This window comes from Octopus sinensis, linkage group LG2 (genome assembly GCF_006345805.1).
Source record: "Octopus sinensis linkage group LG2, ASM634580v1, whole genome shotgun sequence".
NCBI classification, from domain to species: Eukaryota; Metazoa; Mollusca; class Cephalopoda; order Octopoda; family Octopodidae; genus Octopus; species Octopus sinensis.
Window position 1 is genome coordinate 91,722,944 of NC_042998.1, and position 18,461 is coordinate 91,741,404.

Below are 18,461 nucleotides of genomic sequence, written 5' to 3' on the forward strand. Positions count from 1 at the left end.
ACCAGTCGCGTACTGGGTCGATCTAATCAACTGGCCTTGTACCTAGAGTAGAAAAGAATAGAATATTTAGTTAGAAATGTTTGATATGTATCACTGATATATTTTAAATGATTGTAATCAATAAAATTTCCTAGAAGACACCTTATGCAATCAAAAGTCCATATTCATTTTGAACAAGGATAAAAGTTTATAAGAAAAGTTTTAAAATCTCTCCCAGAAAATATTTGTTGATATATCATTTTAAATATTCATGTTTCATTTATAGACTATAACATGATCTTTTATATAAATTTTTCAGATGTTCCTTCAAGCCCACAGGGACCACTTGAAGTTGATAATGTAACTTATAATTCTGTTGACCTTACATGGAAGGCACCAAAGAATGATGGTGGCAAACCAGTAACTAGTTATATTATTGAATACAAGCAAGCCTCACGTACATATTACACTAAAGCTGGAACTGTGGATGGATCAACTCTTACTTTCTATGTTTCAAATCTAAACGAAGATACTGAATATTATTTCCGTGTTATTGCTGTGAATGAAGAAGGCCAAAGTCAACCACTGGAAACTTCTGATTACACTAAATTACCCAAGAAAGTTGGTAAGTTGAACTCAATTTTTGAAATATTCTCTTCCATTATGTATCAATGTGTATCATCAAAAGCTCCAAATGATCATTAGAACTAGTGGTCAACTGTAATTCCTCTCTCTCTCTCTCTTCCTGTACCATGTCTACAGGTCTTAGTGGTCATGGACCTCCATTCCAGAATCTCAAGATATATGTTTTTCTTGGGAACGATACAGCTCTAGTTTCCTGTTGCCATTCTGCCAATCTCTTACTCTTTGTTAGACTCTTGCTTCCCAAGCTTACTACTGAAGCACAATAACTATTCAACCTTCACAGGGTTTTTCATAGAGAAAACATTTTTAAAAAAAATTCTTTTTCTAGTTTCAGTCATTAGACTGCAGCTGTGCTGGACCAATCACTTCAAGAACTTAGTTTATCATATCAACTCCTGGTATATGTTCCTGGCTAGAACTTACTTAGTCAGTCTCAATTTGTTAACTGCAAAGTTAGAGCATAAAAGAACACAAACAACATCACCACAATATAAACACACATTTTATACACATACAGATATGATTTCCATTTACTAAATTCCATTCATGAAATGTTAATCAACCAAAATATTATCAGACTCAGAACCATGTAGTTGTGACTGTGAACTGAGCTAATAACGTCACAGTCATACTTGAGATCATATATTACAGAAATATAAGGAAAACTTAATTTGTATTCTGCAGAATGGACCAAATTCATTGATTAAAATAAACTTTTATGGAAATTAGATTATGATTTAGCTGGCTAGACAGGTGTGGATTAAAGAGTTGCAGATCTTGCTAAAATTGATATTGACTTTATACATTTGAGATTAGTGAAATAAATATCTGGAGTGAACAGGGATAAAGTAGTCTTAATGCTGTAACACTGAATTGCTCAGTTGTTCAATTAATTTACTTTTGTTGCCAGTACCGCCTGACTGGCCCTCGTGCCAGTGGCATGTAAAGCACCCACTACACTCTCAGAGTGGTTGGTGTTAGGAAGGGCATCCAGCTGTAGAAACTCTCCCAGATCAGATTGGAACCTGGTGCAGCCATCTGGTTCACCAGACCTCAGTCAAATCGTCCAACTCATGCTAGCATGGAAAGCGGACGTTAAACGATGATGATGATGATGATTATATAGATTTTCTTGACCTTACACGACTTGTCCTGTGAGGCAGATATAAAATGTAAGATAACAGAAACATTTTAAATGTAAATTTCTATATACCTCTCTGAGTATTTGATATCCAATGGAGTATATTTTTACATATTTCTAGTAAAATTTTATTTATATTTCAGATCCTCCAGGTCCACCAGTTAACTTGAAATCAACAGCAGTTGGTGCTGATTTCACTATTTTGGAATGGAAACCACCTCGTTCTGATGGTGGGGCAAAGATAACACACTATGTCATTCAGAAGCGTGAGAAAAAGAGTGATGAACGCCAGAGAGTTTCATCTGTCGAAAGCCACTTACTTACTGATAAAGTCACTGGTCTTAAAGAAAATATTGACTACTACTTCTCAGTATGTGCAACAAACTCTGTTGGAACGGGTGCACCATGTGATATGGATCAACCTGTCACTCCTGTGAAAGAACTCCGTAAGTCTTCAGAATCTTGTTTTATGTATTTAATATATTTAAAGTGCTGATTACTTTACTCCATCTTTGTCTTTTTGAACGTCACTTTCTGTTTTAATAAATAACAATTTTAGTATGTTTTAAAAGGTTCTGTCAGCTTATTTAGATTTTATTTTAATTTGAAATAGAGTGTGTTTGATTTTCTTTCTTCTATGGAAGTCAAAATGTTTTAGATAATATCTTAAAATTAGCTCTGAACTTTTCTTTGCTATTTTCTAAAACTTATTTTTTTTCATCTGACTAATATCTTTAAAATATAATTGTTAATGAACAGCCATTTAACTTACTGTTTTCTTTTCTTTTTAATTTGTTTCTAACTTTGATGCTGAAGTTTCAAATATATCTTTGTATATCACTCAGATAATTATGACAATGTAGCAACAACCATAATTTATATTTCAGAAAAACCTTCTAAACCAAAAGGTCCTATTAAAGTGTTTGATATCCAGAGAACCGCAATGGGCATTACTTGGAAATATCCAGATAGTGATGGTGGTTCACCTATCACAGGGTTTATTATTGAGAAAAAAGAAGCCAAACGCCAATATTGGAGCAATGTTGCTACAGTTCAATCTGATGTAACCTCTTATTGTGTTCAGAGCCTTTCGGAAGGAACTGAATATGAATTTAGAGTTATTGCAATCAACAAAGTTGGTCGCAGTGATCCATTAGAGACTGATGGAGCCACACTTGCAAAGAGCCCTTACAGTGAGTAGCTAGATATAATATATTTTTATTATTCTTTAATAAACATATGTATATAATTTCAATCTTCATAATTTTGAATTGCATAAATTTTCTAATTTAACTTTTGTATGATGAATAACTTGATCAGGAAATTTGTATGTTGGCTTAAAATTTATAGAGACTTTAAATTTGAGCTTCATGCTCAGTGTCAGTCATATATTATGGAAACTTATTGAGTTAAGTTAGGTATATATGTTGACTTATGATAAGTTTTGACCTTGTTATCATTAGTCTGGAGTATAATCATTCAGTAATTGATTATGCAAACAGTAGCTAATTAATTTATAATAGAAATATATCAAAAATATGTTTATTCTATGAGATTCTTTTACAATCTTTTGAAATTTGATTATAAAGAATTCATTATAATCTTATATGGATTTGATGTATCCATAGCCAGGAAATATAAGCTTTAACAAACATAGATTGTCAAGAATGAACATATATTGAAAATTTTGTTGGAATGGTAAATAAAGTACCAGATCAATGTTTAGATTTGTCTGTCTAAGTTTGAATTCAAATTCTTTTGAGTTGAGTTTACCTGTTATTTGTATACAGTCAGTGAAATAAGTACCAGTAATTTACTGTACTTATTTTTTTACTTACATTCTTAATGAAAGAAAGAATAAGCCTTGTATAGATTTAAAGTATCTGTACAGTTTAAGCAACAAATTGATACTTTTGTATTTACTCTTTGACGCTTGTAATATCTGATTAGCATAATGTAAAATTCTATCACATCTGATTTGTGTTATTTCTGAATATCTGATTAGCATAATAATTTCATCTTTTGTTTTTTTTTACTTGCTTTCTTCTATATCTTTACTTTTCTTAGTTAATTCTATCCATTCATTATCAATAAAAAAATTTTAAACTATAAAACCTCCCTTTCCTGTGTTCCATAACTGAAAATATATTAGTAAAAATTTGAGAATATTCAAACATAATTAATTTTCTGTTGCAACTCTTTGTTAAAAATTGCTGTATATTTGTTTCCTTGCAGATGTTCCTGGACATCCTAAAGGACCATTACAAGTAACTGCTGTGTCCCATAATTATGTGGATCTTGAATGGAAAGCTCCCAGTGAAGATGGAGGACAACCTATTACTAAATACATCATTGAATATAAATCTGCCTCTCGTTTAACCTGGAATAAGGCTGGAGAGGTTGATGCAAATACTCTTGAATATCGTGTTACAAGTTTAGTTGAGGATACGGAATACTACTTCCGTGTTATGGCAGTAAATGCAGAAGGCGAGAGTCCTCCACTAGAAACAACTGATGCAACAATTCCAAGGAAGGAAATATGTAAGTAGTTATTATTATTTTGATTATTATTATTATTATTGAGTGATATAGCAGTGCATGTCATCAAACTGACACTGGGGTAAAATATACGAAACCCAGTATACCCATCATGACTACCCGTCTGATAAGGGTACACCAGATACATGCATCACAACCATATATGCGTAACATGGTGATCTCATATCAAGTTAAACTGTGTATGACCTTGCAGGTGGGGCCCAGTTAGAATTTTCTTTGTGTTGAGTAGCCCATCTCACTCAAAAGGTCCCTGAATCAGGGTTGTTTAAGGATGTTGAACAAAAACCCCATCTTTCCAGAGGTGAATTATCCAAATGCCCCATAATTCCTTTCAATACGTGGCTATGATGCTCCCCAACTACTTCTGCTCATGATCAGAGATGCACATATCATCAGTCGCTAAGGGACATGCTCAACTGGTTAAGGTCAAACAACTGACAAGCAAATCTGTTATTGAGCAGAATATTTGCAGGAGTCTTATCTTTTATACCGAAACAAAACATGTACATGATAACACTTCCAATGAGTTAAGATCAGAAGCCATGAGAGCCACTGCCTGGTACTGCATCAGGGTATTTCTTCTTCTTCTTCTTCTTCTTCTTCTTCTTCTTCTTCTTCTTTTTCTCCTCCTCCTCCTCCTCCTCCTCATCATCATCATCATCATTATCAACAAGGTTGCTGAATTATTAGCATGTCAGGCAAAATTCTTTGTGGCATTTCTTCTGGCTCTTTACATTCTGAGTTTAAATTCTGTGGACATCAGCTTTGCTTTTCAACCCTTTAGGGTCAATAAAATAAAATCAGTTAGAAAGAATTATTATTATAATATGTACACACAAAGTTACAAATATTAATGTGTGTGTGTGTGTGAAAGAGAGACAGAGACCAGCATGGCCATATCCAAATTACTGGAATCAGTAAACAAGCACATTATTAACAAAACAACACCAGCAACATAATGTTTTCTTTACCTTTTTTGTATTTGTACTTACAATTGTTTTCTTATAAAATTATTTGAAATTATTTTTGTAAATGAATTTACTAATAATATTATATAAAAATCAGCTGCTAATTTTTTATTATTAACTTTATATAAATATATATTTTTTTTAATTTAGCACCCCCTGGACCTCCATTAAATTTCACAACAACCCAAGTTGGAAAAGATTTTGTTTCTTTACAATGGAAACCACCAACAGAAAATGGAGGTTCAAAGGTAACAAAATACATCATCCAGATGAGAAAATCAAAGAAAGATAACTGGGAACGTCTCATGACAGTTGATTCTTTTGAACATAGCTGGAAAGTGACTGACCTCACTGAGAATGTTGGTTACTATTTCGCTGTGTGTGCTGAAAATAAAGCTGGTACTGGACCGTTAGCAGAACTCTCAGATATCATTACACCAAAGAAAGAAGCTGGTTAGTGTTTAACTTTAGCATTAAATATTTGCTTTTCATATACAGCTTTTGATTATTAAATGCATAATATAGCTGTTGCAGTGTGGGGTTTAGCATAAAACTATAGGTTCCTCTAAAATAAGCTGTCATATTCCTTTTTCTGTTTTTTCATGGTGGTTCTTTGTTACTGCATAAATTTTGTTAGCTGTACCTTCTTTTCTATTTTTCTTGATATTTCATGCTAAATAACGTTGTTGCCAAATGGGAATGTTTTTATCTAAACTTCCCCAAAATTACTCTTTAAAATATTGATTATCATAATTTTAAAACACATAGTAATTTGATTATGCAGTGATTTTCCTTTAATAATGTCTGATAAAAAGTACAAGTTTCTTTTTAATAGTTGTTGGAAATTGTAGATTTTTGAAACAGGTCTAAAATAGTACTTAATCATAAACTTATAAAGAATTTAACTTTAGATCAATATAATTATCTAATCTTACTGTTGTTATATAAGTCTCTTCTAATTAAAATTAATATCATACACATGTGTACATATAATATTTGTTATTTAATTATGTGACAAACAAATGTTACAAATGTATATAATTTCTTAACAAAATTTCTTTTAGGCTTGCCATCTCCTCCTATTGGACCACTTGATGTGTTTGACATTAAACGAACATCAATCAGCATTAAATGGAAGCCACCAGCTGATGATGGTGGTTCTCCTATAACTGGATATTCTATTGAGAAGAGAGAAGCTTCTCGTTCTTCCTGGAGTAAAGTTGAGAAAGTGAGCGATCAAGTGACAGAGTTCTGCTGCAGAAACCTCATTGAGAAAACTGAATACTTCTTTAGGGTTATTGCTCACAATTCTGTTGGTGCAAGTAAACCTTTGGAAACAGTTGGTGCAACATTAGCCAGAAGTCCTTATGGTAAGAATATTAAGCATTTATGATATTAAATAAAGGAATTAAAGCATTTACTGTTAAAATATATGCATATATAAGTGTTTTTCTGTGTATATGTGCATGCATACCTATTTTCTCACATACACACATGCACATGCATGCACACACACACACACACACACACTCTCTCTCTCTCTCTCAAACAAACACACATTGAAAATTATTTTTGGATCATTAGACAAAGTAAATTAACCTGCACTTTACATAATTTTCACTCTGAAGTTATCCGTATAAAAGTTTTAAATGCCAGTATTCTAGACTGTCTTATGAGTGAAGTATTTTCACACAATAAAAACTTTTCAAATATATACAGTTTATTGATACTTTTTAAGAATATATGAAAAATATACTCACGTAGTTCTGTGCTCTCGTTACTATGCACTATGGCTCATTGAGAAGGTCTGATAAAACTGAAACAAGTTTGATGTCACCATAGCTACCAAATATCAAAGTTACTTCTCTCAGTGTCTCCTTTTAATTTTCAGCCAACTCAAATTTCAGAGTTCACTTTTTTGGTCATTTTGAGAAGAATTTTCTTTAATGCTAATTAATCTTCTTCTCATAATAGGTATAATATCAACTGATTAAAAATCATTTCTACTCACAAAGTGTGTTAATGCAGACTTGACTATAAGCATGCACACACGCACACACAAACACACATCATAATACTATTAAGTAAATATAGTTCTGGTTGATATTATTTTACCTAACAAATCTTTAATACAAGATTTAATTAATCTGATGTTTGATTTAGAATAATCAAAAATATAACCATAAATCAATATTTCACTTTATAGAAATAGTTCCTTTATAATTAATTCTGTAGAAATGTAATATTAAGATGTATTATATGTGATTTTGCAATGATAGCGTCAATAAATAACTTTTTTGTATGATATCACATGTTAAATGCAATAAAATTGTCAGGCTGCATTTCAGATAACTTATGAAATTTTTGCTCTTAATATTTTCAGACGTCCCATCAGCACCTGTTGGTCCTCTAATTATTGACAATGTGACACAAAATTCAGCTGACCTTCAATGGAAACCACCAGAGAAGGATGGAGGTTTGCCTGTGGTTAACTATATCATTGAATATAGGACACCTACTAGGACAACCTGGTCTAAATCTGGAACAGTTAGTGGAACAACTACAAAATATACTGTTAAAGACTTGCTTGAAGATACTGAATACCTTTTCCGAGTCATTGCTGTTAATGATGAAGGCCCAAGTCATCCACTGGAAGCAACAGATATTACCAAACCAACTAGGAAAATATGTAATTACATTTTTATAGTTTAATTTGCAGTTTCCCAGTAAATAATTACACTATTCTTAATATAGACAGCAAATTGTTTCCTATCTTTCTTGAAGCTAACACTAAATTCGTTGTTTCTGTGCACTCACATAAATCTCTCTCTCTCTCTCTCTCTCTCTCTCTCTCTCTCTCTCTCTCTCTCTCTCTCTCGATATATATATATATATATATATATATATATATATATATATATATATATATTCACTATTCAAAGAAATTTTTGAAAGTAAGGAAATACATTGAAATCATTTCAGCCAAAAACTTTTGGAAAGAAAAAGTCAGTGAAAAGCAAAACATAGAAAGGGTTAATCATGGAGAATTATTTAGCTCATATGTGAAAAATATCAATGCTGATAGTTGACAGGGAAAAGTTATATTTTTCTCTAATATACTTTAAAATTAGCCATCAAAGTACGATGTGGTATTTAGTTTCAGCCCTTCATGTACTAATTATGAATCTTCCCGTGGTTAACTTTGCTTTTCATTTTTTTCTGATGATGATGAAATAAGTGCCAGTCAAGCAATAAGATAGACATAATCAACTATACTTTTCCCACAAATTTGAAACCTGGTGCTTATGTTGGGTCAATATTTACTTCTTAGTATTTAAATTTATGGTAGCAGGGTGGCAGAATCATTTGCATAGCAAGCTAAACGCTTAGCAGCATTTTGTCCATTTTGAGTTTAAATTCCATCAAGGTCAACTTTGCTTTTCATCCTTTCAGGGTTGATAATTAAGTTTCAGTTGTGGACTGGGGTCCACTTAATCCCTTCACAATAATCCCTTGTGTCAATATTTGAAACCAATATTTAAACTTCCTAATGGATTTTAAACTAGAAAACATTAGTTTTGTAATTGCATGTTTATTCTAATCTAAACTGGCTCAATGTATTGATTTCTCTTTGTCAGATCTACCTGGGCCACCTGTTAATTTGAGAGCTTCCAGAGTCGGTGAAAACTTTATTGAGATTGATTGGAATCCTCCAGAAAATAATGGAGGCACACCAATTACAGGTTATATTGTCAAAAAGTCTCAAGATAAATCAACTTGGACAAAGGTTGCCTCAGTTAATGCTTATGAAACATATTGCCGAGCAAGTAAACTACCTGAAGGTCAAGAATTTTATTTCCAAGTTTCTGCTGAAAACAAAGTTGGTGTTGGTGAACCTTGTGAAAGTAAACCAATCTCAACTAAGAAGGGAGCAAGTAAGTTTAAAAATTTTTCATTTCATTTCTAAAATTGATAAGTTGCCAAAATTTTTTATGCAAAATTTCTTGAAAGCTTTTGATTATATAATAATTTTATATAATTATATAATAATTTTCTTGTACAAATTTTTTCATGGTTTTGAATTATAACTTTATTCATTAATATGCTACAAAAATATAAATTTTAATGTTTAATGTTATTTAAAGAATGTACAAAAAATATTGATTGTTTTTGTATATGTGTTTGAATAAAAATTAAAGATTTTACTTCTTTTTTTTTTCAAGCTGTTCCATCCAGACCGATTGGTCCAATTGCTGTAACCGATGTCCAGCGAGATTCTATAAGTATCAAATGGAAAGCATCTCAAGATGATGGTGGTTCACCAATCACATCTTATAATGTTGAGAAAAGGCCTACTTCAAATAGGTACTGGTCTCAAGTTGCTAAAGTGGATAATTCAACTTTCGAATTAACTTGCAAAGGTCTGAAAGAGAAAACTGAATACCACTTTAGAGTTATAGCTGTCAACAAAATTGGAGAAAGTGAACCACTTGAAACCAAAGATACCACTTTAACTCGAAGTCCATTTGGTACGTACAAGACCTTCCATTTAGTGTATTTCAAAAACAATATGTGATTGATATGACATAATCAAAAACAATATGTGATTGATATGACATAATCTACTTGGCTAGGTATTCAGTAGCGATGGACATTGTTTGATGCAGTTCCTTTATACAGATTATTTTATACATTGCAAATGTAATCATTCAACTAGAATATCTTTGAATTGAAAAACTTGACTTTAGAATTAATAAGAATAACCCTGTTAAGAAAGATTAGCATATTTTAATCATTAAAGCTACTTAATGCATGAAATATCAAATATTTGTACTAGCAGCAAAAAATGTTCTCAGAGCTTATATTCTGTCTACCTCCAGGAATATTTTAAGCTCTCTTATGAGAACCAATATATAGAATGTCAACTACAGCATATTGAAAATGTAGTAGCTAATTTGATATAAATGCATAAAGAAAAGTCATAATATATGCAGAAATTATGTTTGACATAATTTTATATATACAAAACTTTAGGTATAATGCATGAACAAACCTACACGCAGATATTTTTGTACAAACAGAAAGTGCTATAAACAGAGCAAATTTATGTAAATGTTGTTTGATATTACATACAGCTAACCTTAAATCCTCAAAGAAACATTAATTGCCTTAAATGTAAGATTTGAATGATTTAAATGATCAAAAAGAAAGTAATTATTTGAATTAAGAAGAATGACCTCATTAGACATATAAAAAATATTGAAACTACATTATATAATATTGAAACTACAATATATAATACAAACTACAAATATTACATTCAATAATATCCATGTTTTTGGTAAAAAGTATATTCTGAATCATTTTGTACATTACAATATTGCATTAATTATATGTATCATATAATTTGTTTCTTTTAGATGTGCCATCATGTCCAGTTGGACCTTTAGTTATTGACAATGTCACACATGAGAGTGCTGATCTTAAATGGAATCCACCAGAAAGTGATGGTGGTAGTCAACTCCTTGGATATATTATTGAGTCCAGATTAGCTTCACGAACATTCTGGAGCAAAGCAGGAACTGTTGATAGCAAAACAACCAAATTTAAAGCAACTAATTTGATTGAAAATACTGAATACTATTTCCAAGTCATTGCTTACAATGCAGAGGGCAATAGTAAACCACTGGAAGCAAGTGATGTTACTAAACCCACAAGAAAACTAGGTGAATTTTGCATTTGTTTAATATTATTATATTCATTATCGAAATGAAGTTATTAATGTTTATACCTTAATAGGTTATAAGGTATAAGCTCGAAAATTTGTCAACTATAATTATCATTAGAAAAATAAACATACTTTGTTTTTTATGAACATTTACTGTTAAACAGTTTTTATAAGTGTTAGTTTTAAAACAATTTTGCATTATAATTTTTAGCATGCCATGGGGAAGGTGCAAAACTTATTTCAAAACCATTTTGAGAAATATGAGACTGAAATTAATCCAACAACTGTTTGATATTTACCACTACAGAGGATAGAATTGCCCCACTCAGAATGCAAATAGAAGTTTTATAGCATCCACTATTATGATCCATATTTCTGAGATACAATCTAACTGAACTTGATTTTGCCTTTCATCTTTGAAATAAGTAATATAATGAGGTAAAATCAAATCTCAAATCTCTGTATGTAAAATCCAGAGTTTGGTGCAAGATGTTTTAGTTTTGCAATACACATGTATTGTTCTGCAGATTGTAAGAGCTTAGAGCACCACTTTCAAAGGATAGCCTTAAATTATAGATTTTGTTTAGTAATATAGCAATCCTTCATGTTACAGAAGGGCTGCAGTCTTAGAAGTTTTGTCATAGTGAGGAAATACCATTATGCAAATCTATTTTCCTTTTGACTTGCATGTTAAAAATTGTGATGCATTTATAGAGAAACTTTTTGGAATAAAAATTATACGATCACTTCCATAGCCATAATCAGAATTTTCATAATGTGGAGCTCCTTGTAATGTAAAACCTATAATTTTATCAATAACACTAAAAATCTATTTCTATAATTATTATTATTTTTATTTGTAATAGCACGACCTGGTCCACCTGTTTATTTGAGGACAACCAAAGTTGGACACGATTTCACTGTGCTAGAATGGAAAGCACCAGTTTATGATGGTGGTTCAAAGATCACTAACTATATTATCCAGAAACGTGAGAAACAAAATGAGGAACGCCAAGATATCGATACAGTTACTGGTCACGAACTCAGTAGCCACATTAAAGGACTCAAACAAGAGATTGATTATTACTTCTCAGTTTGCTCAAAGAATAAAATTGGTGTCAGTGATCCTTGCGATGCTGAACAGCCTGTTACTTTGAAGAAAGCATTAGGTAAGTGGATTTACTTTCTTCTAATATACCAATTGTATCTTGTTGTATTTTAGGAAGGTACCAATAATAAACATATGCACTAGCTCTATTCACTTTAGTTTTATTTGGCAATTGGTTAGCCATTTAACTAATTAATAAATTGTTTGATTAATTGTGTGGTTAATCAATCAATAAGCTAGGTTTGTCATAGTCTATTTGTCACCAACTGCAACCTCATCAGTCATACACCTTCACTTCTTCATATCTTTGTCAGGTTTGTCTCTCTCAGACAAATGTATTATCAGGCATTGAAATATTACATAGTTATAAAAATGAATTTTTATTCTTCTGTGTTATATGAAAATGTAATGCACTTTAACTTCTCAAATCATTACTAAAGAGAAACTGTGGAAAAGTTGAATGATATTAAAAACTGAAAGTGAAAGTTAGACTTAGATACTATTCATTAATTAGAAATTACATTTTTGCAAAACTTTACTTAATTAACATACATATATTTTGTTTTCTTTTAAATCAGATAAACCTGGTCCACCAAAAGGTCCTATTAAAATCTTTGATGTCCAAAGAACAGCAATTGGTATATCTTGGAAGTATCCTGAGAGTGATGGCGGTAGTCCAATCACTAACTTCTTAGTTGAAAAGAGACAAAGTGGAAGACAATATTGGTCTAATGTTGAACAGGTTCCTCATGACATTACCAGTTATATGGTGCAGAACTTGACATCAAATTGTGAATATGAATTTAGGGTCATTGCTATCAACAAATTTGGACACAGTGAACCACTGATTACAGAAGGTGCAACTTTAGCAAGAAGTCCATTTGGTAAGAATATATAAAAATAGTTATTGTCATCTTCGATCTATTATCCCTTTTATAATAAATATAATGCTAAATACTACATTACTGTTTTCAGATGTGCCAGCACGTCCAAGAGGACCATTACAAGTTATCGATGTATCTCATAATCATGTTGATTTACAATGGAAAGCACCAGAAAGTGATGGAGGCAGTCCAATCACTAAGTACATTATTGAATTTAAATCATCATCCCGTTTGAGTTGGCACAAGGCTGGTGAAGTGGATTCAAACACTCTTACATACAGAGTAAATGATCTAACGGAAGGAACTGAGTACTATTTCCGTGTGATTGCTGTCAATGCTGAAGGGGAGAGTCCACCTTTAGAAACTTCAGATGCAACAGTTCCCAGAAGGGAAATTGGTAAGGATAATTTGTAATAAAATTTCATTTATATCTTAGAAGTTCTTGATATTTAAGTTATGTCATAATGTTATAAAAAACTTAAAGATTTCTTAGTTTTGTAAATTTCATGATTAGTTATCATATTTTGACTTAAGCTCTTAGGTATTTGCTTCTGAAATGATTCTCTATGTATTGAATCTTAATCTACTTATAAAAATTCCATAAAACTTAAACTGTCGAAAGGTATTTAGAGGCTGTCAAAATTTATAAAATATGTTTTTCAAACTGAGAGAAAAATAAAGCAAATTATTCAGAGATGTTGAAAGTATATAATATATAATAATATGTTTAGCTGAATTTATTTACAAGCTTTTAGTTATGTAAACATTTTAAAATAATCTAAATTCATATAAAAATATTGTCTATATGTGAATATTATAAAAGTATGTTTAATAAATTATTACCTAGAAAATTTATCTTATTTAATATAATTGCATTTGTTATTCTGCAGTTCCTCCTGGACCACCAGCTGAACTTAAACCAACTAGGATTGGAAAGAACTTTGTTGATCTCAGCTGGAAACAACCAAAAGATGATGGTGGTTCAAGAATAACGAAGTATACTCTTAAAAAGAGAAAAGACAGAAAAGATGAATGGCAGCATATTGTCACTTTAGACTCTGTTGAAAAGAGCTGGAAAGTCACTGAACTGGAAGAAAATATTGGCTACTATTTTGCTGTAGCTGCTGAAAACAAAGCTGGAAGAGGGAAAAACAAAGAGCTTATTGAGGTTATTGTTCCTCAAAAAGAAGCATGTAAGTATCCTTTTAGTATATTTTAATATGCTTTACACGACAGTGATCAATTTAAAGTAGAAATAAATTTCTTTGAAAACTAATTTTATATAATCTGGCTAGTTCTTTAAGCAATGGTTTCCATCATAGGCAAAAAGCCAAAAATTATGGGAAATATAGTGAATTAACTTGACCTTATAAATAACGAGTACTTACTTTATTGAGCTGAAAATGATAGAGCACACATGTAACTAAATATATTGATACAACTTTATCTGGTGCTCTAACAATTCTGCCAATCCACTTAAACTCTGTCATAAAACCACAAAATTTAAATTTTATTTCTTTATTATAACAATGATCAGAACAAAATTTATATATTTTTTTCAGCTAATATATTATTCTTGATGAGAACAAAACTGATATATTACTTTACTAACAGTAGCAGATGTGAGTTGTCAATAATGAAGTCATCATCGTCGTTTAACTTTCATTTAATTATTCTACTATTGACACACAGTGCATATCTACAACTGTTAGTAGAATCAGTTATGATATTAATATTTATTGGTGCTAAAAACATTCATGGATTGCTTATGACAATAAGTAGTGAAAATCTGAAAACTGTAAAGACACCATGAACATTATTTCTAAACTAGAAATTTTAGCTATTAGTGTTCAGTGGATAAGATTAGGAATTCAACTGTTAATCTTGCTTACAAGACAAGTGGTTCAGATTTCATGAATAACTGATAACAATGAAACCACTATGGAAGAGTCAATTAAGAAAAGAGTAATTGTTCAAATTTCTCAAACTTACTAAATTAAAAAATGAAATGTGAATGATGTTAATGGTGATAATTATATCATTATTTCTTTCCATACAGCTGTTCCTTCCAGACCAAGAGACTTTGAAATTGTTGATGTGCAGCGCACATCAATTAGTATTAAATGGAAAGAACCTAAAGATGATGGTGGTTCACCCATTACCGGCTACATTATTGAAAGGAAATATCCAAAATCTAAGGTTTGGAGTCGTGTTGATGAAGTTGATGCATCTACATTGAAAAGCACTTTGACTAACTTATATGAGAAAGCTGAATATATGTTCAGAGTGACTGCTGTTAACAAAATTGGAAACAGTTCACCTCTTGAAAGTGATGGACCAATCGTTGCAAAGAGTCCATTTGGTATGATCATATTATTTCATCATTTAAAATTATATAATCTTGAAATTCTTAATTATATAGTAAAGTAACTGAATACATTCTAGCAGAATTTAAATTGAAACCCTTGGCTATAATTGTTGTAGACAGTTCTGCTAAATTTACCTGCTAAATTTACTTACTTAATGTAGTCTATATCATAATTATATGTATTCTTGACACCATTAATAACACCTGCAATTTCAAAACTAGAATAATTTTCTTTAATTGGTGAGACTACCTTCATTAAACAGCATTTATATTTTGAAAATGTGTACAAAATGTTTGACATTTAAAATTCAATTAAATTGTATGAAATTATATTTTAAAGTTTTCCTTGCTTTCTAACTTGCAGATGTTCCATCTCCACCTATTGGTCCATTGGTTATTGATAACGTAACCCAAAGTACAGCTGACCTGCATTGGAAGGCACCTGAAAGTGATGGTGGTACACCTATCACTAGCTATATCATTGAATATAGAACAATTACCCGAACAACATGGTCAAAGGCTGGAACTGTTGATGCAAAAACTACTACATTTACTGTGGAAGATCTTAGTGTAGACACTGAATATTTCTTCAGAGTCATTGCCACTAATTCTGAAGGCAATAGTGCACCTTTGGAGACCAGAGATATTACCAAACCAATGAAAAAATTATGTAAGTTTTAAAATATTTTTGTTTTGTTGCAAAACAGTAAGTTTATTTATATAATGATATATTTAGCTTGAATTCAAAAAGAATACCAGACTCTGAGTTGACAATTTAAATAACATATTCATAAATTTCTTGAAATTATTCTTTCTTCTCTACAAAATAATTTCTGTTTAACATTTTACTACTTCTCAACCTTGAATACACTTTATCCTTTTGACAATTTTAAATGAAATGTATCATTTTTTTTTGTTTTGGTAAAAAGCCCTCAATCTGTGGGAATGTTCAATTGATTGAATCACTGTCTGGATCTGAAAGATCAAAAGAAAAAACTTCAATAATACTTTATTTTTTGTGTATGTGGAGTATATGCTTATTGCTTTTATTCCAAAGATTATTAAGTTGTTATCAATATTTGCTTCTTACTTTTTTGACCTTTGATACACAGTTACTCACACAAACACATATACATTTCCTTTTTTGTTTTAGAATTGTTACTTTTATTTTAGTTTCTTTATAAGTTTAGATATTCAATATTCTTTGATTTTCATATATTTTCAGTGCCACCAGGTCCACCAGTGAATTTCGAAGCAAATAGAGTGGGACAGAATTTCGTTGATTTACAATGGAGTGCTCCACTCTCGGATGGCGGGTCTGCAATTACAGAATATGTTGTCCAAAAGTCATCACCTAAAAAGGATGACTGGACCAAAGTTGCCTCTGTTTCTTCTTACCAGACTTATTGCCGTGCAAGCAATCTGTCTGAAAATACAGATTATTACTTTTCAGTGGAAGCCATTAACAAAGTTGGCAAAAGTGAACCATGTGAAATGAAAAATGCAGTAACTACTCAGAAAGGATTGCGTAAGTATTATACATTTTTGATTAATTATGTTATTAGAATAAGATGTTTAGAACTTTGTATTTATATTTTACTACTAGTTAACTTTTATTACATTTTCGAACTTTCTTATGATTTATATGATATTAAAGGTAAGGATAATTCTTGGTCATAAAAATATGTTCATAATTTAATTTAAATATTAACATATGTTAACATTAGTTACAATGGGACTAGTAGCCAAATCCAATGACTTGGTCTGTTATTTACCACTGCTTTCATTTTGGGAAACGTTTTACATTTTTATCAAAGAAATGAGTATTAATCTCATATTTTATTATTAATGACCAAATATGAAAGAAATGACTAAATGAAAATAAGAAAAGAAGACATAAAATTGAAACTTTAGAGAAATTTAAAGGAATCCTTGTATTTAATTGCACAATATTTTAACAGTGTTCTTTGTGACTTAAAATACCACTGTAGTACTGTAGTTCTTTTCTTCCGTAATTGAAAATTTTTAATAATAATAATAATAATAATAATAATAATTCTAGTTGTAATGAATATAGAATATAGAAAACAGAATTTATCTTGTATTACTTCATAGCATTTTCTTTTGACATACAAAATTATCTGTCTTATTCAGGAGTGTTACATAGAATTCTTTTTCTAGTGAAATTTTTCTTGTAGAACAATGCTTAAATATTGTTACTTAGCTGTAATTAATTGTCACTTCTTAAGATCAGTTTGTAATTTAATAAAAGCTATTCTGAATTAAAGATTTAGAATAACAATAAGTGTTTTGTTATTATCATTATTTTTTGGCTTAATTTTAGTTTGTCCATCAAGACCTAAAGGACCACTTAATGTTACAAATGTTCAACGCAATTCTATGACATTGACATGGAAAGCCCCAGAAGATGATGGTGGTAGTCCTATTACTGGCTACATCGTTGAAAAGAAAGTTGCTTCAAGTAAATATTGGTCAAAAGTGGATAAAGTGTCTGAAAAGACTCTTTCATTACCTGTAAGTCAACTTGAAGAGAAAACTGAATATCACTTTAGAGTGATTGCAGAAAACAAAATTGGTCAAAGTGAACCTCTGGAGACAAAGGATGCTACTCTAGCAAAGAGTCCATTCGGTAAGAAGCATTCTACATTTTTAAAACTATTTTCTAATAATAATAATGATGATAATGACGACAATGATGATGATAATGATGATAAATAATCCTTTATACTGGAAGCACAAGGCCTCAAATTTGGCAGAAGGGATTCAGTCCATTACATCGACTCCAGTGCATAAATGGCACTTTATTACTCTTCTGAAAGGATGAAAGGCAATGTCGAACCAGGCAGAATTTGAACTCAGAACATAACAGTAGATGAAATACTGCTAAACATTTCACCTGGCATGCTAACACTTCTGCCAGCTTGCTGTCTTAATAATACTGATAAATAACAATCATTAAATTATTATTCAAATCATTAAATATTTATTTAATTAAATATTTGTTTATTTAAATATCCTTAATATTTAAATAAAATGTTGATGATATTTTTTAAAACTTTT

The 18,461-nt window shown here is 30.8% G+C and overlaps 1 protein-coding gene across 2 annotated transcripts in view; it reads left to right on the forward strand.

Moving 5' to 3' along the window:
- LOC115225262 (titin) overlaps nucleotides 1–18,461 on the forward strand; it is a 193,903-nt gene that overhangs the window by 87,218 nt on the left and 88,224 nt on the right. For both annotated transcript variants that reach the window (XM_036515440.1, XM_036515448.1), the window contains 18 exons: nucleotides 299–604; nucleotides 1,909–2,211; nucleotides 2,653–2,958; nucleotides 4,001–4,306; nucleotides 5,443–5,745; nucleotides 6,357–6,662; nucleotides 7,676–7,981; nucleotides 8,931–9,227; nucleotides 9,516–9,821; nucleotides 10,713–11,018; nucleotides 11,887–12,189; nucleotides 12,707–13,012; nucleotides 13,104–13,409; nucleotides 13,903–14,205; nucleotides 15,072–15,374; nucleotides 15,745–16,050; nucleotides 16,606–16,908; nucleotides 17,725–18,030. In XM_036515440.1, the coding sequence (XP_036371333.1) occupies nucleotides 299–604; nucleotides 1,909–2,211; nucleotides 2,653–2,958; nucleotides 4,001–4,306; nucleotides 5,443–5,745; nucleotides 6,357–6,662; nucleotides 7,676–7,981; nucleotides 8,931–9,227; nucleotides 9,516–9,821; nucleotides 10,713–11,018; nucleotides 11,887–12,189; nucleotides 12,707–13,012; nucleotides 13,104–13,409; nucleotides 13,903–14,205; nucleotides 15,072–15,374; nucleotides 15,745–16,050; nucleotides 16,606–16,908; nucleotides 17,725–18,030 (5,481 nt within the window). The remainder of the gene's footprint in view (nucleotides 1–298; nucleotides 605–1,908; nucleotides 2,212–2,652; nucleotides 2,959–4,000; nucleotides 4,307–5,442; nucleotides 5,746–6,356; nucleotides 6,663–7,675; nucleotides 7,982–8,930; nucleotides 9,228–9,515; nucleotides 9,822–10,712; nucleotides 11,019–11,886; nucleotides 12,190–12,706; nucleotides 13,013–13,103; nucleotides 13,410–13,902; nucleotides 14,206–15,071; nucleotides 15,375–15,744; nucleotides 16,051–16,605; nucleotides 16,909–17,724; nucleotides 18,031–18,461) is intronic.